The 25,554-nt window shown below is 42.6% G+C and overlaps 1 protein-coding gene across 1 annotated transcript; it reads right to left on the reverse strand.

The window, feature by feature from the left end:
- Positions 1–24,375, reverse strand: LOC146961917 (gamma-aminobutyric acid receptor subunit rho-2-like). Its single transcript, XM_085771009.1, has 9 exons — positions 24,251–24,375; positions 21,249–21,355; positions 11,946–12,013; positions 8,580–8,803; positions 8,348–8,430; positions 6,618–6,758; positions 1,899–2,051; positions 451–659; positions 1–356 (listed from the first exon to the last, which is right to left on the reverse strand). The coding sequence occupies exons 1-9, from the start codon at positions 24,370–24,372 to the stop codon at positions 42–44; spliced, it is 1,422 nt and encodes a 473-aa protein (XP_085627135.1). The 5' UTR covers positions 24,373–24,375; the 3' UTR covers positions 1–41.
- Between the last annotated feature and the right edge of the window lie 1,179 nt (positions 24,376–25,554).

A 25,554-nucleotide genomic window follows, 5' to 3' on the forward strand; every position in this document is an offset into this window, starting at 1 on the left:
CTTTCAGTGCTACAGTTTAGGCTCAAACAGTGTCCACATACTCAGCAGTACACACACCAGTAGATCAGGTTAAACAGGATGTAGGCACCAGGGAAGATCATGCGAGAGTAGGTGTCGATGGCGTGGGTGTTCTGGATGATCCGGAAGCCGCGAATGCCCTTTTTCTTTGTCCCCGTGGACTCGTTGTCCAGGGAGAGATGCACCACCATTCGCTCCTGTTTTTCTGAAGCATCCTCGGCCATCATGGAGGCTCTGGTGTACCCTGCCAAGCTGTTGGCGTCTGCCTCGCTATATGTCCCATCCAGCATCATGGTCCTGGCATGCGACATGCCACAGGTGCAGGGGATGGCCTGGGACTTAGGGGGAAAAAAAGAAAGTGAGTGATTGAAGGCTAACTAAAAAAGTTAGAGATCATGCGGAAATGTGCCATTGCTGAAAAGCTGCCTGTACCTGCTCCCTGACTTTTTCCCGGAGCTTCCGCTCTTTACCGTCCCTCACTGTGGTCAGGTAGTTGACGGCGGCGTATTCAAGCACAGACAGGAACACGAAGACAAAACTGACCCAGAGGTAAATATCCACAGCTTTGATGTAGGAGACCCTGGGCATGGAGGCGTTGACTCCAGTGATGATGGTGGACATGGTGAGCACCGTGGTTATACCTGAAACACAGAGAAAATACAACTTCAGCAGGTTAGCACGGTGGTGAAAAAGAGGCTCAGAACTAATATCAGGACTTTGCTCTGTCTAATCCATCTTTTCCCAGACAGACAACATCTCTTGAACTGTGCCCCTCTGGCTTCACACCAGATCTTTTTTTTTTTGCAATGTCTAGACTGCTCTGGCTGCTGTGGGTCGGGAAATATACAACAAAATGAAGCTAGTGATATTGGTAGTGCAGCAAAGCTCCACATGAGCGTATGTCCTGACCAAAAGGTTACAATCTATTCCCTCTGTCAGGAAAACACATCTTGTAAAAGCATGTGAAGCTGAGCTCTCATACACACCGCTACCTCAAAATCAGTGTGGTTTAAACGCATCAATGCAGCAAAAAGGAACTTAAATGTTGCTACTTTACAGTTTTTGTCTACCCGCATTTTAGGAAATACAATACAATTGGTGTTTTATCTAGTGTAAGATTAGAGTACTGATAACAGTATATTAATTACTGTGTTTAAGTACTGTACAGGGTCTTTGGTCGAAAGAGAATGAACACAAATTGAATACCTCCAACACTTAATTATTAAACGGGTGATCTCAAGTCTTTGATCAATCTGTGTAGAAACAAAAGAAAAACTTTCTTTGTGAAAGTTTATTTATCCACTTAACTGACACAAAAGCTACTGAAATCATTTGTTTCCCTTGTGCCCAGTCACCACAGGAGTCTGAAACCCATAAACTGGGCATGTGTGTGGCATGCTGGCGTAAACAGGAAGCAGATTATCCAGTCTGAGGTCGGTTAATTGCAGAAAATACAATGAATGAGAAATAGCAAAGGTAGAAACAGCTGCTAGCAAAGAAAACAAGGTCAGCAACACTTGTAATTCATGTGACATGTTGTATTCCCCACCGGCAGTCGAGGCTGGTCAGACCAATCAGGAGGGGAGGAGTGTGTCTACGTCACTGTTTCCAAAGGTCTCTGATTTTTTGTTTTCAAACCAAACAGCACCTATTTAAGTGTCTGAGTCCCAATTATAATGATCTTTTCATCTTAGAGAAAGAAAATGTGCAAATTTCCCACAACACTGAACTATCCCTTAACAGTACGATTCCCTCCAGGGTGCTCCTGTCTGTGCTAACTGGGTTACGCTGTCAGGTCTCCCAGGTCACTGTAATGTGCTTTCAGACGCACTATAAAAACTGAACACACAACATAGTCGCTGCGTCGCATGTCCTCTTACCTAAAGAGACTCTGGCAGGGACGGCCCTGCGGTCAATCCAGAAAGACACCCAGGACAACATGACCATCAGAGTGGCGGGGAAGTAGGTCTGCAGCAAGAAGAAGAAGATGTGACGCCGCAGAGTGAAGTTGATGTACAGACGGTTGTACCAGCCTGGAGACAAGGAAGGAGTAAAAGATAATGATGTACTAAAGTGCCACGATAAACACAGAGCTGCATGGGGTGAAAATACCAACTAATTCACACAGGGATGACAGGAATCTGGAGGGCATGAAAAACCAGACCAAACAAACCAATGAATAAACAAAGCAGTGGCTAAACAGAAAGGAGGTCATTATAAAGATCTATGACAACAAAGCAGCACAAGGTAGAAAAACGGCTGAATAACAATGTGAATGTGAAGATATACTATAAACTTAGCCAGTGGTGTGTTTTTTCAGCCGCAGTGAGTTTCAAACTGGAGGAAAATTTCAGTTTTTCTTTCTATACAGTGTTAATCCTAATAGTCGAACAGGACGCCATTACCTTTGGTGGCTCTATTTTCTATGATAACTGTTGTCATTGTTAAGCAGTGAGTAACCAGGACATTTTTGTCTGTAGGATAGGATCATGCAGACTTCAAATAAAATTATTCAGTTAAGAATCTACTGCACAGTGAAACCCATACAGAGGGGCTTAGAGTGAGGCAGGACGTCTCGTCTTCCATCTGCCCAAAAGGGCACATGCCACTCCACTGCTCATCGACCTCCACACAAATCAAATTTAAGTCAGTAATGTTTGACTTCAGAGTGACTTCTTGGTCTGCTCCCATATAGATGGACTCAATCATACAGCCTTATTCTCTGTGTTCCTCCAGGGGGGGAAAACTGTCTGGTATCACCATCCCTGTGCACAAGACAGTCTCAGTCCAGACTATTGTGATAGTGGAACAGGCTACTGAGCGTTATCAGAGCAGGGGTGCACCTCTTCTCCTATCACCCTAACATATCTAACCAAAACATGTGAGTGCACCTTCAGTGCACTTGTTTATACCTGATCTCTGTGCACTATTGAATAGACGTAGCCTTAGAGCTCACACCACAGCCTCCTACCACAGCCTGGTCCTCACTGGTATGTCAAATCAATCAAGTCAAGTGATTTAATTCTACTAGGGAGTGTCCTCCTGTAAAAAAAAAAAAAGAGCCCTAAGATCAGGCACCGACAAGGGGGTCCGGCTAGCAGCGGATTTTCATATAATGGCGGCGGATAGTGCTCACTCGCATAGAGCTACTGCTACAACAAGGCTAAAAAAAAGAGATCAAATTAACTTAGACCGAACAACTTTTTTCATGTGGCGGCTTCAGGACACTTGGGTCAGTACAGACGAGCAGTATGGAGGTATTTGGATGTTTCATAGTGTGTGTTTTGGATGATTCAAAACTGAGCACCATCCGCCGCCATTATACTGTATGAAAGTCTGTTGCCAGCTGGACCCCCCCCTGGAACTCCAAAAGAGTTTTGATGACTCCGAAAGTTATCCTTCTCCAAACCCTTCCTTGGTATGACAGTGAGTAGATGATTGGTGAATTATCGATTTTGGGTGAAGTATCCCTTTAATCAACTGATCTCAGTCTTCAGACAGTTGATTGGTCAAACTGTTGGTTGGAACGAAAACCTGCAGACAAACTGACTTTTGAGGAATGGTTTGCCCATGCCTGCCTAGATCATTTGGGCAGCAGATCGTTAGGACCAATATTACATTTTGTTGTCAGGTGAAATCATTAGTTGGAGTAATTATGACAGGAGCAAAGGAAAAGGTGCAGCGATCTAGTATAAAGAACGACGGGAATATGAAACAGCAGAGTGGTGTTCAATCTCCATGTGAAAGTCACAGCTATGTTTCTATTATCCCTGACCTTGAAATGTCACTATTAATAAAACCATGACCCCAAACACTGTCTGATGTTGAGTTTGTAACTTTATTTTAACTAAGATCACAATCTTTTCCTGAACATAGTTACAATGGTTATCATAGTAACCATGGCAATGAAAGTCTGTTGTAATCCACATGTTTCTTATTAAACCCATGACAACAAAAGCACATGTGTTAGTAATAAGGTTAACCATGGCTCTGTACCAGGGAGCCATTGCACAAAACAGAGGCTTTGAAGGTGAAGCAGCTAAATGGAATTTGACCATCATTTCATTTGTTTTCTGTACTTGTGCTTCACATCTCAAGATGTCTGTCAGTTGCTGTTGTTCTTGGTGAAAAACTTCTAACCAATAATCATGACACCAAACCATCTGCATTTCGGATTCAACACCACAGATGGGGGGGGGGGGGGGGAAATCATAGATAAAAGTTGAGGCTGTTTGCAGCTGCCTGAACAATAATATTAACTTGTCACTCAGGCAGCAGAGGCTCCACTAACAAACAAGAGAAAAACAGTTTCAGAGGAGGGTTACCTGGGTTGGGATCAAAGCATTAAAAAGAAAGAAAAGATAATTCATGTCTTCACACAAACAAAAGAAAAGTTAGAGACTGAATCAACTCGACTTTAAACTTCTTGAGTCAAAGACAAGTTCAGGTTTGGGTCATTTGGATATTGAGTTTAACAAAGACACATACTGTACATGGGCTACATACAATTTGCAGTATATGAGTGCACAAACAGTGGCTGCCCTTGTGTGTAAGTCTGCTTCACAATGCTTCACAAATATACTCATAATAATAAAAATAAGAGTAGAACAAAATAAATATTCAATTCTGTATAGTAGTTATTTTCCAACTGATCCAACGCTGGGTCAACAAAACAAATGTGCTGAACACTTGGATCAATCAGCTTGCTTCAAAAGCACTGTCAACACGGCTGCTTTTAGTGCAGGGCCAACAGCGACTGAACTCAACACATCAGCTCACTGAGGTGTTAGAAATCTAGGAAATCAAGAATGCTTTCAACTGTGGCGCTCGGTGGGCATTTCATCCCCAGCCAGCTGTCGATACTGTCAACTTTGGTGCTGATAAAAGCAGCCGTAATGGCCGCCTGTTGCTCCAAAACATCAGCCCGGTGGTCTATAGCATAGAAGAGCCTGTTCTAACATCCGTGATGAGTTTGTGTGTCTGTAGCCACAGAAAAGTCTGCGCCGCTGCCAGCGGTGTAAAGGCTGCAGAGCTCCTGTGGAAGACACCTATCGCTCTTTGCACCTGGCCTGACAGGTGGCTGTAAAACCCCACTGGGTGGTTATAGACAGTGTGCGCTGAACACGTTTTGTAGGGGCCAGGTTTTCAGTCACAGCAGTGTGGCGACACGGCCTGCTGTCCAACTCCCACTCCCTAAAAGCCACTTTAAGCACTTCTGCAACATTGCCATAATCCCTATCGTTTTAGGAGTAGGTTCGTTACCTTTAATTGTCGGTGCAAGCTACTTTTAGAACGGCGGAGCAGAGCCACGAGCTGCTCAGAGCTACGCTACAGAGGCTAATGGGATTTCTTTGTTTCCCTCATCAAACTCATCAAATACACAATCCAACAACTCCAAAACGCTCTGGTGGACAAGTTGTGACCTGCACATTCACCACGCTATGAAATAATAACGGAACGTTATGAGACAGAGTTGTTTTAGAGGTAAATGCAGAGACTGCTTGTCGAAAAACTACCCCAGATGGGAACGCGCATCAGCAGTTTTGCATGAATTTACCTTGAAAACAACTCTGTCTCGTAACGTTTTGTTATTATCTCATAGCGTGGTGAATGTGCAGGTCACAACGAGAGTGTTTTGGAGTTTTTGGATTGTGTATTTGATTAGTTTTGTTGAGGGAAACCAAGAAATCCCATGAGCCTCCGTAGCGTAGCGTGGCTGCAGTGAAGCTGCCAATTGCTTCAGCTATTTCTTTACACTGCCTTGTGGAGGAGGGATGAAGAAAGGTTTCAACAATGCTGCCTGGTGTCATGGGTGGTTTACTTCTTTCATGCGTCCTTTTCCTTTGTTGTGTCTTTATGTTAGCGGTGGGAATGAGCGCTAAGGTTGTGAGTGGCTGTGTATTGTTTGGCATCATTGTCTCCTCAGCCACTCTTTGATTATTTTCTCCAGAAAAAGTGAAACGGTGCCACACTCGTGATTTCAGCAAAAGTGGAGAATTTCCAAACTCTGCATTACTGGTGTAGCATTGCACTGCTATCATCTTTAAGGAGTGGAGGTCCCAGGAGATTGTGTTGTATAATAAAGCTGTTAGTTCCCCTTGCAGCACAAAAGCACGGAACAGGCAATACAAACACATCACCAAATGTTTCACTTGCTCTCTTGTGTAGTCTCATAACACCACCTACATTTTCATTTTTGCCATTGTGAACAAAACAGACATCAGTTGCCTTCCATAAACCATCAAACATATTTTTCCTAGTCAGTTCTGTTGGGTTTCACATTTCACTATGCCTAAATATCTCTGTACAATGCAAACACACACTATGAAAAATAAGCATTACCTGCACCTGTAGAGAACAGGTTGTATTAAAAATATATAAGGCCTTTAATATTAAAAGTAGATTTTGACCCCGCCACAGAACAAGACCCCAAGATAGCATTAACATTAAGGTTATTTCTATTTCAATTTATATGAATGAATTAAGCAAATGACTCCATACCACACATTGACCTTAGTGACTGTAATTTTTCACTGAGCAATTCAGCCTTAAAGAAAATCTCTATAAGACTCAGCTCATCCTGAGTGTTGCTGCTGTACCTGTGCTGCTGTAGAAAGCCAGTCTAGAGGTAGTGTGAAACTTCTGGATGAGAAACTGTGACAGAGAAATCCTGTCGTCGGTGCTCAGAGACTCATCGCCGCTTTTCCAGTACAGCATCAGGTCCTCGTCCGTGTACGCATCTGATGGACGGAAAGCATCAGTTTATGTACAGCAGAGCCAGAGTCAGTATCAGAGACAGGGCTGGGTATCAGAGTGGAATTCTTTCATGCTCTTTCATGGACTGACTGAATTGGTTTGATCATATTGAAGATCAAAACATGGAAGACAAAAAAATGTCATCAGGTTAGATAAATAAGGACTGAAGTTAAGGCAATGCAGGCAACAACTGTAGCAATAAGTACTAAATAATTGCAGCAATGCCTAAATAAACACCAATTGTTCATTTATTAATTCATTCCATGTCATTTTTTTTTTTACCCTCCATTAGAAAAATCTTTTGTCATTCCATATCTAATGAGTAAATGAGGATGTCTCATCAGTGCTGTAACTTAAAGGGATAGTTCACTCACTCAAAATTGAAATTTCACTCATTATCTACTCACCCTCATGTCGACTAAGGGCTGGGAGAAGTTTCAGAGTTATCCGTGCCTTCTCGGAGTTACAGCGGGGCTCCGTGCAGCACTGCGTGTCCATATGACGGTTGCAAATGGATACCACTTTTCTTCCAGCGCAAATCTTCTCGCGAGATTTGGGCCAGCGTCAATGCGATTACTGACGCCGGTGCAAATCGCGCGAGATTTGGACGGACCAGGAAGAGGAGCTTCCGCTGCAAACAAGCTTGAATTACAGACTTATTTAAGTTTTTTTTCTGATCAATTTCACATTTCGGGGCTTCAATACAAGACGGACATTACATACGAGCAGCATGGAGGTATGGTTGGTGTGTCTTTTTGTTACAAAGAAAAGTGGTATCCATTTGCAACCGTTATATGGACATGCACTGCTACGCCGAGACCCCCTGTAACTCAGAGAAGCCACGGATAACTCTGAAACTTCTCCCAGCCCTTAGTCGACATGAGGGTGAGTAGATAATGAGTGAAATTTGAATTTTGGGTGAACTATTCTTTTAACTGAGCTAACTAATTAGTGTACTGCAATGTATACTTTAATTTTCTTTTCAGTTGATAAAATCTGTATCAAAAAAGTGACATAAATATTCAGTATTACACTCAAGGGATATGCATCAGACACAATGTCAACATTGTTGATTATCAAATAAAAGGTGAATCAATGACGGCCAGCTGCTAACTGCTGTCTGAGAAACATCACTTTAAATACTACATAGTGATACTTAGGGTGTTTGTGCAGCAGAAATGTACATTGCACTGATATTACAGGTAAAGATGAAGACAGTAGCACTATAGCACGATGACATCGACCTCTAAAACAGACAGACTGTAAAGAGAAACCTTCTAACATTAAGTTGTTGGATTAAACTCTCTGCAGTCAAGGTAAATAAAACAACCATTTTCTAATTTCCGGTAACCAGTGCTATCAAATCAGAGTCCCACTGATATGAAATCCTAATGGAATAACACTGTTGTTCTGCACCAACTTCCCCACTAATAAATCACAGTTTAGCATTTCTTGTCAGTGTGGTGCTGCTTCAGGCAGCACGCTGCTAAATTGCTCTGGGCCTTTCATAATTAGGAACAAAATATCTGAAAAGTCTTTTGAGCAAAAAGAGCGGAGGCACGTGAATACTTACAGCTCTCCAGCTCCAGTGTGCACGTCTGCGAGTCCAAAGGGAAACGGCTGAAATCCATGTTACATGCAGCGGTAACTGTAACCCTGGGGAATTAAAGCCAGAGTAAATCTCACCGGCTCTGCAGACGCTACACCAGGGCCTGCCAAGTCTCATTCAGTCGGTGTGTTAAAAAGCCTATGGAGGCAGATGCGTGTATGTGTGTGTGTGTATATGTGTGTGTTACTGTCCTCACCTCAGGCTGTAGAGGACATGACCATCTGGGAAGACCCGCAGCATGATGTTGTCGGTGGTGGTGTCGTGGATGAAGGACCTCTTGGAGTGGACAAAGAAGACGTCAGGCACCCAGATCTTCTTCACCAGCCGCCCGTCGAAGGTCATGCTCTTGTTGGTGGTGCTGGGGAAGGCCAGCCTCTCGTCCTTCCAGTAGTGCCTCAGATACAGGGTCATGGTGAAGTCCTGAGGGAGTGGTGGTGGTGGTGGTGGTGGTGGTGGTGGGGAGACAGAAACAGTCACTGGATTAAGTCACACCACAAGGACTGAACCTGGTTTATTACATCCCCCCCCCCCCCCGTGGGATTACACCGCTGGATTATATGGATTGTTTATAACTAAAACATCGATGGTCAACAGAAGTGGTGAACATATGTTAACTAAGCACAGTCGGTGGCAAAACAACGCCGCTCTCGATTTCTCACCCTCCTCCTTCCCCCCTGTTGCTACGCAGGCAGGAGTGGGCTGCCCCACTCCCTGCCACAGGAGATCATCCTCTATCCCCATTCTCCTCGTGGCATTACATAAGACCAGATCAGTTCAGAATAATGGCTGCGGCAACACATTGTACTCCTGGCACTCACCACAAAAGTACCTTTGATGTTGCATAAGATGAGTTCAGGGGCATGCCTGAATCCCTCAGATGAGTAATAACTGTAATGTAATATAAATCTACTAATGAGAGGTGATTTCAAGTGGTGTGTACTTGAACATTTTGATCTTAGGCTATTCATAGCTACAAATACATTCATGCATCCCTTGAAGATGTATCGTTTTTAGAGTAAGTGGAAATAAGTGCTGACCTAAATTAAAAGAGGTGGTGTAGCTGACTAATAAGTTAAAGAGCAGATGATCTTCAAAATCAGCTCAGATGGTGCAGAAGGCCAGGCTGTAGGGGGAAGGCTGGGAGGGAGGGGGAAGGAGGGGTGGGAAGTGTAATGCCTTGATTTCCTGGACTTGAATATTTTAAAACAATAAAACCTATTCTCTTCACAACACTCACTGTTTTTTTTGACACAAACGCTCTCAGTGTTGTATGACCAGTGGCCTTTGGTCAATAATTTAAGATGAGCATTTACTATTCACGTCCTCATTGCTCCAAAATGTAAAGCTGAACTCATTTGCAATAAAAAAAAAACCCACAAAAATAATATGATAAACTATATATAAAAAAAAAAAAACTCAATTAAAAAAAAAAAAAAAGAAGAAGCTACAGCCTCATTTATCTGTGTGACCATGTTGCCAAAACTTACATGGACAAGCTTTAAAGGAACTATCTGCTAAATCTATTCTACATTTTCCTTATTGAATTTTGTCATCGAACTACAAGTGTGTTCTACTGACAGGTATTGTGTGTGTGTGTGTATCCAAGGCCTGATAGATAATCCTGTGTACCACAGAGCTTCATTATTGTCCGCACATAATTGAACAGAGGAAGTCACTCTGTTGCACTGGGCAACATGTTTTCTTTAATTCAATGTCCTGCTGCTGCAAATTCTATCCCAACCTGTAGGATGCTATTGCAAGTGGGATGACTTTGGTGTTAAAATAATAATAATAATTTGAATAAAATAAAAAAACAATAAGGGTTGCAAATATTTCATAAGGGCTGTCAGCATTTTTGAGATTTGGGGTTAGGCTTTGCCATGCCCACATACTCACCTTTTCGAAAACACACTGTAGGCTATATAAATGTGTAATACCTAAACACAAAATAACACAGAACAAACTTTATTCCCCTGATGATTGTTTAGTTTTTTTCCCCCATTTTTTATTTTGCACTCATAAGCCTGTTAATATTGTTTGTCTCAGGCATTTAAAATACATAATAGTTATGAAATAAAACAGATGTTGTGTATATTTGATGGCAATGATGCAAATCTTTGAGTGCACATTGCTACAACTGACTGTGAATAAACCTTTTAGTAGAATCTGGTCTCAGATCAGTGGTGAAATTGATTGGTCATTAGTCAGTCAAGCCATGTATCCAGCAAAAAATATTTCATATGGCATTAGACTATTATATTATTATCACTATATTATTAGAATAACCGATTTCCTGTCTCAGAAAATATGTTATTTTTCTTTTACGATGAGTTACTTTTTGTGACCTCTTATAAAACTCATTCATGTCTTCTGTCAGCAGTCACTGGGCCTGACAGACAGACAGATGTGTCTGGTTTTGGACTCTTCGTGGAAGAAAAATACATAGAAAAATATTTTTTGGGAAAGATTATTCGCTGTGTAACTGTAAAACATCCTCACACTTTGTAATATGACATAATTAAAAACAGCTGTCATTTAGAATTTTTTTTTTTTTTTACCCCAGCCCCCATCGCCCCTCCGTCTGCTCCAACACAAATAAATACGCAAAACCTCAGAATGAAGTGTAATCCTTGGTCGTCCTTGCAAACAGGCGCTTACACAATATGACGATGACAGTTTTGGATCCAATTTATGGTTCCAGAACAGAAGGTTGATTTAATTACATTACTCAACGTGCATTTAGTCTGACTTTGAGTAAAATAAACAGCCCCTACCACCGAGCTTTCATAATCTCATTCTGAGTATCCGACTGAAAACGGCTTAATGACTACAACTAACAGGATCCAATCATCTGTCGTTTCAAAAAAGGACATAATCCTTCAAATGCCAGTGGCAGCAGTGATGCACGTTTATTATTACGCATTATTTAGTACTCTGTGTTTTGGGCTCTGATCTAATGGAGACAAGTGCTACACAGCCTTCCTCACTGTGGCACTCGTGTGTGGATTCTCATGCTGTTCATGAAGGATGTTCCTGTAAAGCCCCATTAGCTGCTGTGTCTGACTGGAGCTTCTTCCCCATGTGCTGAAGCACTTTCATTTGTTAAATCAGGCAGCGTGATGCCTGAAAGCTGAATGGACTCACCAGTTAAAGCTGCTACCAGTATTCCCCATAATCCAACACTGACATTTTATATCAAAAAAATATTATTACTATAAAAGTAATAGCTAATGTTATGTTAAATGATGATGAGTGGCGAGGTCTACATCGAGTCTATTCTAACTCCTATTTGTCAATAGTCTTAAAGGAAGTGTACCAGAGGTGCTGAGCAGTTGTTTTCCCTTCACTTGGTCCAACTCATACTTTTGTGTCTATGTGTTCCTTCATGGTTGTAATGTCTATGAATCTACAATGTAGATATTAAAGAAAAACCATTGAACGAGAAGGTGTGTCCAAATATTTGCCTGGTACTGTATATATGATGTATGTAATAGAGGCACTGTACTGTATATTTGTTCAGTTATAACATGATGTTAAAATTTGGCATGTTGAAGTCACTCACCATGTCGACCTCTGATATGCTGTCCAAGCTCTCCACCTGAACATCCACTCCAACGGGGACAGCAGGACCTGCAGGTTCAGAGCAGTTCAGCAGATTAGAGTTATCTATTCATTCATATCTGTGACACTGTTTTAATATCTGGTGAGTGTAGTTTGATCCAACATGATGCAAACATGATGATTTCAGGTTCTTTTGTCATTACATCATAATACAAAGTTGAAACCAAGCCGTAAGATCCTAAACTACAGTGCTGCCTGTAAAGATTCAACACTCTGACATTTTCCATCATTGATTCCACATTATGGAAGCACTGAGTATACTAACCTTGTCCCAGCAAAAGGTCAAATTACACAACCCCACATGATATCTTATTCCTTTAAGCTGAGGCTTACATAGATTGACTGGGTAACTATCCATCTACTCATCATCCATCCTAATAATGGCCCAGTTACATCAATAACAGGTCAAAATGACTCACAGGTAATGTTAGTTTTTTTTATTCATCATTACACTCAATTTCTAAACCAAGGGGTTTCAGTTAACCAAGCCAAACCAAACCAAACATACAGTAAGCTCATTTATCTTTTCAATAGCTTTCCCTTTTAAGGACTCCTTGGGATGAAACGTCAACATAATGCACAATATATTTCTCATCTCTGCGGTAGAGTTTAATGGGACTTATTACACAGGATATGAGCACGCCAGTATATTTTAATGTACAACAGACATGGGTTGACTGAGGCCACACAAAAAGTGAGACACAGACATTATTTCTCCAATTCATCAATGTATGGAAGATGAAGAGAGGGAAGTGCGGAGGAAAGTCAGAGTCTGAGCTGTCACAGACACTGCACAACACAACCAATGGCACATCCATTGCTACCAAGTTACAGCTTTTCGTGAGGGTGATAAATTGGTGGTTAGGGGGCAAATAAATACGGAGCGCAAAAACACTGAGTGTGCTGTGATGTGTGCAAATAAAGGGAAGTGAAAATTTTTCTGATTTTATGGGACATTTGCTTTCAGCAGAAACAAGAAGTGAACAAAACACTGCTGTATCATCTCCTGGTAGATGTTGAGATCCAGTTGCTTATTCGTGTAACATTTGAGGGATTGTTGGTATGAAGGCAAAAAGGGAATTGGTGCAAATCAGTGCATGTAGTAACAAACATGACTTACAAAATAAGAATCCAAAAACCAGAGACAAAAGGGAGCACAGATAGTCTATACTCCCTGTGCTGAACACAGGTAAAACACTGAATACAGGTAAAACACCTGACTGAACATAGGTAAAACACATGAGGGTGGAGTAGACAATCAACAGGGAAGGAAACATAAGACAAAGAAAGGAAGTTCTGAGTCAAGGAACAACGCTACAAGTCCATGCATTAATAGTCCAAAAGTGTCTAAACATCAAATGTCCTCTTAGGGCAGACTATGATAATTCCCTTGTGTTTCTGTCCAACTGAATGTACAGTAAGTCCAGTATTCAGTCAGTTTTTAATAATGAAATAAATATATTTGTGAAGACATATTTGATTTTTATTATAGGGATTGTAACGCCCGCCAATGCCAAAATCAATAATTCACCAATTTTCTACTTCTACTTTCGGAGTTATCAAAACGCTTTTGGAGTATGGTGGCATTTCAATGTTTCATACAGTAGTGTGTGTTTTGGACGATTGAATATTGAGCACTATCCACCGCCATTATATGAAAATCCGTTGCTAGCCGGACCCTCCAATTGCGTTTTGATGACTCTGAAAGTTCTCCAAACCCTTCTTTGGCATGACGGTGAGTAGAAAATTGGTGAATTATCGATTTTGGGTGAAGTATCCCTTTAAATAAGAAGCCAGTTTTGATGCAGTCATTGACACATCTGTAACACAGAGCCCAAAAGATAACAATATCCACTACTCATTTGATAAACAAATCATAACACCTTGGTATTTGAAGATGTGTCTAGCTGATTGAAAGGCCCTCTTGGGATTTACAGAGATTTGGAGGAGTATCCTATAGTAGCCCTGTCATGAATAGCAAAACAAATTCACACACCCTTCTGTTATTCGTGTATTAAAGTCACATTGGCCGCTGTAGTATTTTTAATCTGAGCAGCAGTAATAGTGCCAGCCTTACATAACCAGTGGCACGGCAAAGCTGCTACCTGGAAGAGGGGATTTTAACTCACAGCTGTTAGCAGCGAGACCTCTCTACTCTGTCTCACACCATATGCCACACATCACGTGCCAGACTCGGTAAAGCCTGAGCTCCCGGTGACACCAGGGCAACGGACGTGACACCAGACACCTGCTGAGGAGAAATAACAAAAGCCTCCATCAAAGGTGGAATCGTGTGGGATTTTTCTCTCCATCTCCGCAGCTCCAAGTCACACGAGGCCACGGCCCGGAGCCCGATCACGGCTGAACTGAACTGCACTGCGAAGACACGAGAGCGAGGAGACCTATAATAGATGAATATAGCAGTGTATGTTCCCTACAGGACATTGTAAGCTTGTGCTGTACTGCAGTACAAAAACCGAGGCTGAAAAAGCGAGGGTTATGCATTCAGACGGGACAGTTGCTCACAGATGAAATGTCCTGCGTGTGGTTTTGCGAGAAGATTTCCTTCTTTTTTTTTTTGCTATTTTGGGCTTTTGAACATCAGCGAATTATTCTACGTCACTGATTATCAGATGAGACCCATGGATGCGTCACAGAGACGCTCCACTTCATCATTCGGGTTGGGTCTTGTAGCCCGCAGTCGCACTTCTATGTGGGCTGCTTTCAAATAGGGTATGAAGGGAGAGTCTCCTAGCCAGTGCCCCCCCTCACCCACCCACCCACCCATCCACTAACATTAAACAAGAACACCACAACTACTGTAGGAGCACCAACATACAGCACAGAGGAGCACGGTTCAAATGCACTACAGCCTGGTAATGGGCCTGTGCAGCCTGAGCAGTATTGACAGCTTCACTTCGTACCACGTCTTAGTCTTTAAAGTGGAATTATGGGAGAGAAAACAAAAGCACATAATCCATATGCATTTATGCCATGACATAAAAGGAAACATTTTTTTTGTGAGCCTTGTGAGGGTGGTCATCCTGCAGCTGAATTTTTTATCAGGCTAATTATTTCAGTGGCTCTGTATGACTTTAAATTCTCCCTATGGATGAAATTTCATATTGTCTATAATTAAGGAATTTACACTACACAAGCTGTGTAATGATCATTAATCTATGGGTGTTGAGGAGGGACTTTTATTTTGATGTGTGCCAGCAAGGGTTCAGGGACATAAAAGTTTAAAGTCTGAACTAGTCGAACGGGGGATGAGGCAGTTTGCTGAGTTTTGGTAGAAAGTTTCTTTCAGACATGTCACCTCTGCCTGCACATTAAAGGTCTCATATCTAATGAAAAAGAAAATCTGTATATATTTTTTGATTATAAAGCAGCTATAGGTTTTATTTAAATACTGTGAAAGTACAAAAGCTTCAGTCCACAGAAAAATGCACACAGCCTCAGACACTCAGCCTTGAAAGAAGTTATCAGGACTTCTGTAACTTTGTGATGTCACAAGAAAACAGTTACTGCTTACAGTCACACCCCCAAGTCCCACCCATCATCCAACCTTGCAGCATTATCTGAGTGTACACCTGAAATCTGTTGTATTTTTATTTTATTACTAAGAAAACAATAAGCCATTCTGAAGACTCAGAGCCTCCTTTCCTTTGATTGACTGATTGACAAGTGATTACGAGAGTCTCATGCCTGTGAGATATAAAACTACATATTTCTGTTTTTGGAGGTAAACCCCAGAAAGACATCTTGTAGATCAAAACTTCAAATAAAACACAAGACAGCAGTAAAATAGGGTGCAGGATGGGGTTTGACATGCTCTGCAGGGGGAAACAGTTAGCCTGGCTTGTTGTCACTGTGTCTGTCCAAAGATATCAAAATAAAATGTTGTTGGTACATTTTTCTTTTTTTGCAAGTTAGCTGTTTCCCTAAGATCACACTCTTTACAGAACACATCCAGACTCAAGCCCTGTAGCAAAATTAAACTTTTACATATGTCTCCTATCATGTATGTCATTGGGGCGAGTCTGACACATGTAGGCTACATGTGAGTCTGGCTGTCATTCTGCAGTATGGGCTGACAATTGGAACATTTTCTCTCTGTGCTAGTACTGGTTCAGCTGTTGAAGTAGCATTTAACATAATACTCTATGGTTATATGGACCAGATTTGGGCCCAAGTGTTTGTTGCAGATTTATTTTCATAACTGGGATAAAATAACGATTTTATTGATTCTGTGTGACAGGTGCCCAACAGAAAACAGAGCAGAACAGTAACACCTCTTAAACCTCAATGTGGAACAACATCAGTTTAGGAAATAACCACAACATGGACACACATTTTTTGCTTTTTTCATGACACTTTCGAACCTCTCTAACACAGCGGAAAATGTTTTTTAGATTAACAGCTGCTGACTCGGAGGAAAGTGGTTGGGATGGATGGTGGGTGTGCAGTGCACTCCACTCCACTGTCACTATCACAGTTTTCAATGAGTTTGCATCCCATCTGTGGCTAGGCAGGCTAACAAAACCACTCCTGTCAAGGTCAGTGAAAGTTTGTAGTTAATGTGAATAAACACATTATGTGTGCAGTCTAACTTTTTCTTTGTTAAAGGTGTGTAGGAATTCCTCCCATCTAGCGTTGTGGTTGTATATCACAAGCAACTCAATTGTATTTTTCATGCTGCATTCATGTGAAATTGGGCAGACAGCAGGCGGACGACAGCCACTGCACGCAACGGCATAAACAAGCCTCTATGTAAGGCAAGGCAAGGCATCTTTATTTATACAGCACATTTCATACCAAGGCAACTCAATGTGCTTTACATAAAGACAAAACGTTAAAAAAAGAAGCATAAGACAGAATAAAAACAAACAAAACACTAAAAACAGAAGCAAGAGCAAATAAAAGTAAAATAAAAGAAAATAGATAAAGTTTTAAGTTCTCAGCTATAAGCACGTGAAAAGAGAAATGTTTTTAACCTGGATTTAAAAGTGCTTACAGTTGGGGCTGATCTCAGTTCTGCTGGTAGTTTGTTCCACTTGTGTGCAGCATAACAGCTAAATGTAAACAAGTGGTCCATCGGCACGAGGCAAAACAATATATGTGACTATATGTTGTCATGGCGATGTGGTACTGTTTACCTGACCCACGTTTTACCGTCTTTCTCTCGACTTCTGTGACTAAAATGACATCTGGTTTGTTACCGACGGCCGTCTGCCTGACTGCAGGTGAATGCAGCATCAGTGTAACGCTCCATTCCTCCTCACTGCGTTACCACGGTGACTTTTCACAGACGCCACCTCGACCTGGGCCGACAGCTCCGGTGTCTCCGGTGAGTTTCCGAGCTGAGTTTCCTACCGTCACGCTGCCACTGAACGTAAAAACATGGCGACACGACATGGCAGCCAGCACCGAGCTTACCCGCTCCATGGAGATATGAATGATATGAACGGCTAATTCAGAGCTGAAAGGAACACTTCAGTTTGTTGATGGGGGGATTACTGGTTAATGAGTTTAGTTTAGTTTAGTTTAGTTTATTAGTTTATTAAGGGACAGTTTGCAATTACATTAATCATTTGCAGAAAAAAATGAAGAGGTGGTTGCATCAGATTTAGCTCACAGCTAATTTCCATCTGTAATGAAAAACAGACGTTTGAACGAAATAATCAATTTTCATGAATAGATAACAGGAGAAGTTACACAATGTGAGGAATCTCTGAGTGTTTTGAATGTTCAATTGCTCAGTGATTCGACTTGTTTTTTTCAAATTCACATAATTTGATAACTCTGATCCTCTTCATTCACACCACAGGTGATCATGAAACATGAATTCACTGTAAATTGCTCAGCTTTCTGAAATTCTGTGAATTTCAGAAAGCAAGATTACAGCAGTTGTTAGTCAGAAATCTCATTTCCTCAGTCATGCTTCGAGGGATCCCATTTTCTTTGTGTAATTTCCACAGATGTGTTTAGAAAAAACAGGAGTTTGTGAGAAATGAGACATTGAGGTGAGAATCTAGCTGGAGTTATAGTTGAATGTTTGGTATTGTTTCCTACTTTGACTTGATGACAGGAGTGGGACCAGAGGGAGCAGTGAGACTGTAACTCAGGGTTCACTGTCCGCACTCAGTGAATGAATTACTGGACATGTAGCCTACTGCCCCTTCACAGTGAGGTCATCTCTATGATATGATCTGTATACTATCTACTGCCGTAACATATTATGTCAAAATGTCATAAGTAAAAGAATGTTATATCGAAATGTAAAAAAAATAAATAAAAGATTATGACAAATATTCTTATTCTGTGGGTAATGGGGCGGGACTAGATAAGCTTTTGCTTCTCCCGCTTTCCCTTTCGGCCATGTGTATTGTATTATTTGAACGAAGATGAAGTGTGATGATGATGATTTAAATTGACATGCCCGAAATAAACAAATTGATTGATTGATCTAACACTGTCTGAAGCTCAGCCACATGTTTCCTACAGCAGATTTCTCTGTGCATCATAATAACTCACTCATATTTTGTTCTCTTCCTATTTGTTTCTTTTGTTCTCTCTCTCTCTGTGTGTGTGTGTGTGTGTGTGTGTGTGTGTGTGTGTGTGTGTTGCTGTGAATAAGTATTTTCTCTAAAGTACCAATAATACAAACCAGTTCACAATAAGTTCACAAAGCCTGAAGCAGAAAAATGACCGTGCTGACACTGTTGAGTGGTTTACTGCCCCATTCAAGGCGTATATATGAAAACATCCTCGACTGTTTGTGTGTGTGTGTGTGTGTGTGTGTGTGTGTGTGTGTGTGTGTGTGTGTGTGTGTGTGTGTGTGTGTGTGTGTGTGAGAGAGAGAGAGAGAGAGAGAGAGAGGCACTGTACACACTCTTGTTAGATGTTTAGGAGTTCCTCTGCATATAATATATAGCTAGTATCTGGGCTGCTCTACTTGACCAATGTCATTTAACTCAGACCATCTTTCTATTTGCTGTGTTGAATGAACCACATTCCTCCTGTGAACCAATGACCTGGATCTCTCTCACTGAGTGTTTCCCTGTTTGTTCACTCACGACTGACTGCAGTGGTGATCCTACAGGCTGGGGCTTCCCCAGCCCAAATCACAGACGACTGCCAGACGCTACGATTTGCAGATGTCCCCAAAATGACGCACATCCAGACTAATGTGCATGTCATCAGGTCCCACTAAGGGAGGTAGGCTACTGCAGCAGCACTGCAGTGGGAGGTTTAAGGGGTTTCATTCCTTAATGTGCTGATATGAGGGCCCATAGGACGCCTCTCTAACATCCGCCTGCTTAGCCACTGTCCGTGCACCTCTGGCGGGCTGAGAATGGACCGTCCCAGGAAGTGATTCAGCTCAGTTCGTTCCCCCAAAAGATTTGTTCTTTGAACGAAACGCTGGTGAACGACACAACACTGACAGGGAGCTGCTCCTCTGTTCATGGATTAGCAGCTGTAAATCCACTCCCGTTTCACCCCGACTAGATTACACAGCTCGGCCCCGTCCATTACGCGCCGCTCATGCCGAGGCCGGAGAAATCCCGGCGAGACCATCCATCCGATGGGAGGCTTTCTTCAGAATCCACAGGGGTGCCGTCTCTTTAAGACTAATGTGACTGATGCGTGGCAGGTCTGTCCTTCCCACCGAGCGTCTCTATAAACCTGAGGCAGACAGGGAGGTGGAGCTCTTCAAATAGACGCACCCGTGGAAATCCAAACTTGACATGGTTTCAAATAACTCCATCCAAACATCCGCCCTGTAATTCTCTTCAGCTTCCTGGATGCGTTTGATTTGTCAGGGCCGCAGCAGGGGGACCACCCAATGGGAGCAGAGCCAGGTGCTCCAATTAGAAAACACAACTTCATCAGCATCCACCATCCAGCTCCACCTGCTAAATCTGAGCTGCTGTTGCTCTCTGAGCCATAATGTAGCAGCAGAAGAGTCTCAACCAAACACAACTCTTTGAGTTATCAGTTTAGTGTGTGCACTTTATTTCGGACAATGTAATTTCCCACAGTCAGGATTTGTCTGATTGTGACTTGTGACAGAATTTGCTCCCATCTTCTCTCTGATCCCCGATGGCACATAAGCGCATCATTCTCCATATCGTTCCACCAGCAAACAGGAAGTGGCTGCGTAAGAGGCTTTCATTAGTAACACTGCAATCGAAGCCTGGAGGAACCGCAGGCAGCTGCTTCGTACACACACGCACACACACACACACTTCTTTCCTCAGCCAAATGAGCACGCGGCAGCCTCGCAGGCAGCAGCAGGACGCTCACACAAGTCAGCTTTTGAAGATCTTTGACTGAGACGATCACGTTCTTCGTCTTCTTCTTCTTCAGCAGCAGAGGAAGAAGAAGAAGATACCGACATGAGACAAAAAAAAAAAAAAAAAAGTGACTCTCCGTGGGATCCCACTCCCATCTGCGGCCGCAACCGTCATCCCAGAGGAGCGTGAAATTCACTGTGGGAGGTTTCATTCAACTCAACCACCTCCTCCTCCTCTACGTACGCAGGGACCTGTTTATGCTAAATACCACAGAACGGGAATAAGCTTCTTATTTTTAATTGCCTTCTCAAATCCCAGAAGCAGTAGTATTGTCCTGACATTCAGGGTGTACAACAAGGGCACAGAAGACACTGCTTAGGTTGATGTCTGTCAGTGCACAGCAATCAGAGTTGACAAAAAGCGGTTTTTGAAACATCTGGCAGAGATTTGGACTCATTAGCAGCTATAAGTCTGAAGCAGCAGGGGAAGAGAGGACTATCTTCCCATTTTGTTTTGTTTTTTTCCATAAGGTGCTGCAGGTCCTCTGCTCAGCTCTCTGTCAGTTTGTATTTAGAACACAACCCGCTGAGTATTCCTGTGTTTCCTTCTCTTTTTCTTTTGCTCCCGCTCGGAGCTGCAAGCTCAACATGTCACCTATTTCTGTCCTCTTAAAGGTTTGGCAGCTGTGTGGGAAAAGGAGGAGACAGGTGGGAAGAATAAACCTGCTTCCTTCTTTTTCCAGTCATAAAGGTATTAACAGTCACACTATAGGTTCAGCAGAGGGTGAGCGCCGATGTTCGCAGCGAGAGAGGCAGAGACGGGGTCAGCGGACTGCTGAGCTGGAACGTCTAATCCAGTCAGTGTGTGATATATATACAGATATAAAGAGTCAAGGACAATGGGTGAATTGATCACTGAATAGAAGCAGATCTCTGGGTGCTTACCTGCGAAGGCGGGCCTCATGGTGAAGTCATGTTCATCGATACGTAGAAGGTGGGTGGTCTTCACCTTTCGGGATTTAGTTCCATCCACAACCTTCTTTGACAGCGGACTGGCAATAGATGAGTGGACAGGGAGAGAAGATTTTAGAATTACAGAGAAGTTTTCTTTCTGATCTGTATTTTTATTACTGTCAACCTTTTGTGTCTCAGTTCTTTCTTATGGCTTCATTTCATCACCAGAGAAGAACAACGATGTTGGACGTTTCTTAACCCTGAGTCACATCCAGTATAAACTTTTAAATGTGTTGTTATGACAAATAACATACAGTAGGGTTGGGGTTAAAGGTCACCTACAGTGTAAAAGTACAGTTCAATGTCTTCAGTCCAAAGAGAAATACACAGTCTGTAATTCACAAATTGAGTCTTAAAACAAGTCATCAGGACTTCTGTGACTTGTGATGTCACAACGAAGCAGTCACCACCCTCAGCCATGCCTCAAGTCCCACCCACCATCCAACTTTACAGGATTTAGTTTCTCTGAACGTTTACCTGAAATCTGCTGTGTTTTTATTGGATCACTCAGAAAACAGTCAGAGGCTCCGATCCTCACTTGTGATTGGCTCAAGAACCAGTTGGTACTGAATTTATATATAATGCAACTGTGTGGGAGAAAGCAAATACTTGACCTATCAACCTTCCCAGCAGAGCGCTGCAGGACTGAGTCCTGAACCTGGAAATGGATTAGCGTCTCAGCACCTCTGGTTCCTTTGTCCCAAAATCTTTGTTCTTTTTAAGTGGGCTTTTGGTTAGATGGATGAAGTCAGGCAAGCTCAAGATATGTTCACCTTTTATTCCTATGACTTAAAATACATCAGTAATTACCCGTGTCCTGATTTCTTTAAGTTGCCATGACCCTTAAAAGAAAGGCTGGCTGCTAACAAATGTCTTGACTGGTCCACCTTCACAGTGTGGATAAATCCAATACTGCTCACTTTGTAAGTGGAGAAGTTGTGGTAGAAGAGGTCAGAGTTACATCCAACTACAAGTTGAGGTTCAGAGGTGGTGACGTTGAAGTTGTGTTTGTTGGTTTAAGATTTGCTTTTTACTTCTAATTGTATAAATTTGTTTCTTGGCTGTTGTGTGCCAGGGCTTTTTTCTCTTCTTCATCATCCTATATTTATTAGGATATTATTGTAACACTAACCAAACACACAGATTTATCTTTAACTATATATTTTGCATAACAGCTGAGAAACCGTGCAGTCCTCTTTATGCGGGTGTGAGATCAGAATATACATGGACAAATGATGTTGTCATTTCATTTGAAGGACTTGTTGCGACCTATACAACCTCCGGGGCAAACGCACACCCGCATCATGTGACCTGGAGGAGACATCTGCACCCATCATTTTCTGTATCAGCCTGCATGTTGTTGACATCTTGACACATGCCAAATCTCCAGCGAGACAGTTGAATCAATCAACAGCTCCATGACGTGAATCGCATTTCCTCCACCTCTCTCCTTCCTGCACTGGAGCTACATGTTTACCGACGCAGCTAAATGAAACAACAGAAACAGTGAAACAGTGTTTGTTCGGATACTGAGCTGGACTGGACTGTGCTGAACTCATTGTTCCTAGTGAATAAGTAAACCTTTAAAAACACATTACTTAAAACAGCTCATCATTCAGCTATAAGCTCCAAAATGGGCACAGATGGAAATATTGCAACAGTTGGGGGGGGGGGACTATTTTCAGTGGCGGATTAATCCATGTTTGGCGCTTTCGTGACTATTTCTGGCAGTAGGATGTGCGATTGATTCAACATAACCTACAGTGTGTGTGTGTGTGTGTCCATGGTGATGACAGAACATCATCACAGTACGACAGTGAGCTCTGGCACAGAGGAGTGCGACGTCTCAGATTTTGGATACACACACTGTGGAATTGATTTCTCTCAGCATCGAGGAAAATGATATAAGAGGTCCAGACTTTAACTTCACACTTAACAGAATGAAAGGTGGGGACCGTGTGAGGGAGATAAGCTGCAGTCCAAAGCTGTGTGGAGCCTCCTACATTTCTATTCACCTTACGTCTTGTATTTTCTTTCTCTTTTTTTTTTTTTGCTTTGCACCTCCTTGTGAAAGCAAACACTGAACAGGTTGCATTAAAGATGCCTCCAGGCTGAAGGAAATTCCTTTGTCCCAAGATTGTAACCATAGGTGACAGTTGTTCTGCACATTTGCATGCAGAACATTTCACAGCCAGCTGTTTTTTTGGACTTTAATTAATCAGTTAATCAATCAACATCAGCAATTTGGACAACTTTGATTACTCGTTCATCATTTTTCAAATGAATGCTCAACCTTCTCAGTATGAATATATTAGAGATAAAACAATCACAGGAGTAAACTATGAAGTATGGAAACGCATTTGCAGCCTCACTGAAACTGAAAATGAGTCCAAGTTTTGTCAGCGCTGTGACAACAGACCTGAGGAGGAGGCTGGAAATGAGACCAGACAAGAGGCTTCAAATCCGATTGAGAAATTCCTCCACTTTTCTCCTCACTCTCTCCTGTTTCCCTCAGAGCAGCTCTCATAAAGAACATCAGCTCTGTAGCGCAATGTGAGGAGCCAACATGCGTTAGGGTTTCTGCAGAGATGGCACAGAGAATGAGAGAGAGACAGTGAGAGAGACAGTGAGAGACAGAGAGAGACAGAGAGAGAGACAGAGAGCCCGCGGAGCATCACTGTCAGCTGAAACGGGCTTTGGAGTAAGAGGCGCGCGGGGCTGCGTCCAGATGTTGAGCACCTGGATGACGCTGCTGGAGCGGAGGTGAAATCCGCTCAGCCGTCGCGTCATTTTGTTTTTTCAGCTCGTCATGATTCTTGAGTGTCCCCTGTGCTGTCTGTTCTTAGAAATAAAGTCAGAGTTCAGCCTCATGGTGATCACCACCCTAAGTAATAACACTTAAATGAAGACAGGGGTTCAATCCCCAGACTTACTTGCCGAGCTTGTGCGTCTCCGCCGGCGCCGACCATCGCTTTTTCCTACTTTTGTGCTTCCTGCACTCCCCGACCAGGATCAAACACAAGAGCAGCAGCAGAAACCTGGCGTAACCCGGCATGATGAGTTTTTTTTTTTTTTTTTTTTTTTTTTTTCAAAATTCCCGCAGCGAGTCGATCGGTGACGACTTGGGTCCGCGTGCAGGACGCGCTGTGCACGGTACCATCTTCCTTCCAGAGAGGCAGCAGGAGGAAGAGTGCGTGGAGAGCCGAGGGGAACAAGTGCGCCGGCTGCTTAGCAGAGAGAGACAGGGTGGTGAAGTCCAATAAGCGCTCTGATTGGTTTTCAGACTCCAGAGGAGCTTTTTTTTTTTTTTTTTTTTTTATGGCTCAGGAGCGCACAGCATCAGCACCACCACCACCACCACCACACACACACAGCGCAGAGAAAACAAACAAGCAAACAAACACACAAACACACAAAAAACAAGCCCCTCCTGACTCGAGCCAGGCTCAGAGGAAGAGGAGGAGGAGGAGGGGGAGGGAGGAGGTGATACAGTGATGAAAGAGTCGAGTGGTTCTCTACCTCTATCACTTGATTTGATATTATTATCTACATAAAGTGATTCGCATTTGTAAATTGGAAAATGTGAAATAATTTCATCTCATGTATAATAATGCTGTGCAGTGGAGGACAGAGTCAGAGCATCCTCATCCTCATCCTCATCCTCAGTTGAAGTCTGGGATGTCCTCATGCTTCTCGCTCTGGGCTCCTCCTCACATCTGCCTGGAGTCTGGATAGAAATGTTCTTGGAAGATGTGAAATTGCATTAGAAACCAATTGTGGAATTGCAATATCTCACCCGACTGGGCAGACGTTCAAATATCCTCCTCAGACTCACTGTATTTAGGATTAATACTCTTCTTTTTTTTAAGGATTAAGGATCATCTCTTCTTCTGAAGTGTGAGGATGCAGCTGCTGACTGCAGAGGAAACACGGCTTCTCATGCCGCCGTGTTTACATGGGGCTTCTATTCCCACTTGATTGACCTTTAACCTCCATCCATCACAGTGTTAAGAATGACAGTGGTGTCGCCTCTGTCTCCTCACATCAGTCTTTGTGGATGCTGATGAACAGTCTTCTGCTCCACCAGTGTGTGTGTGTGTGTGTGTGTAGTGTGGGTGTGTAGTGTTTCTGCTCTGAAAAGATTAAAAGCTATGATTGAGTCAGAATCATGTTTTCTAGACGACTACGTCCAGCCTGATTAGTTCTGAGCGTCCAGTGATGGAGGAGTTTCGCTCAC

The sequence above is a fragment of the Trachurus japonicus genome, chromosome 24, assembly GCF_045865225.1.
Source record: "Trachurus japonicus isolate A0001 chromosome 24, Traja_1.0".
NCBI lineage: Eukaryota > Metazoa > Chordata > Actinopteri > Carangiformes > Carangidae > Trachurus > Trachurus japonicus.

Bases quoted from the DNA above. Each gene is read 5' to 3' on its own strand.
- LOC146961917 (XM_085771009.1), bottom strand. From the start codon at position 24,372: ATGCCGGGTTACGCCAGGTTTCTGCTGCTGCTCTTGTGTTTGATCCTG. The intron at 21,356-24,250 runs GTAAGTCTGGGG...ATCTATTGCCAG, and splicing joins GAGACGCACAAGCTCGGCAA to TCCGCTGTCAAAGAAGGTTG. The intron at 660-1,898 runs GTAAGAGGACAT...TCTGTGTTTCAG, and splicing joins CCCTGCCAGAGTCTCTTTAG to GTATAACCACGGTGCTCACC.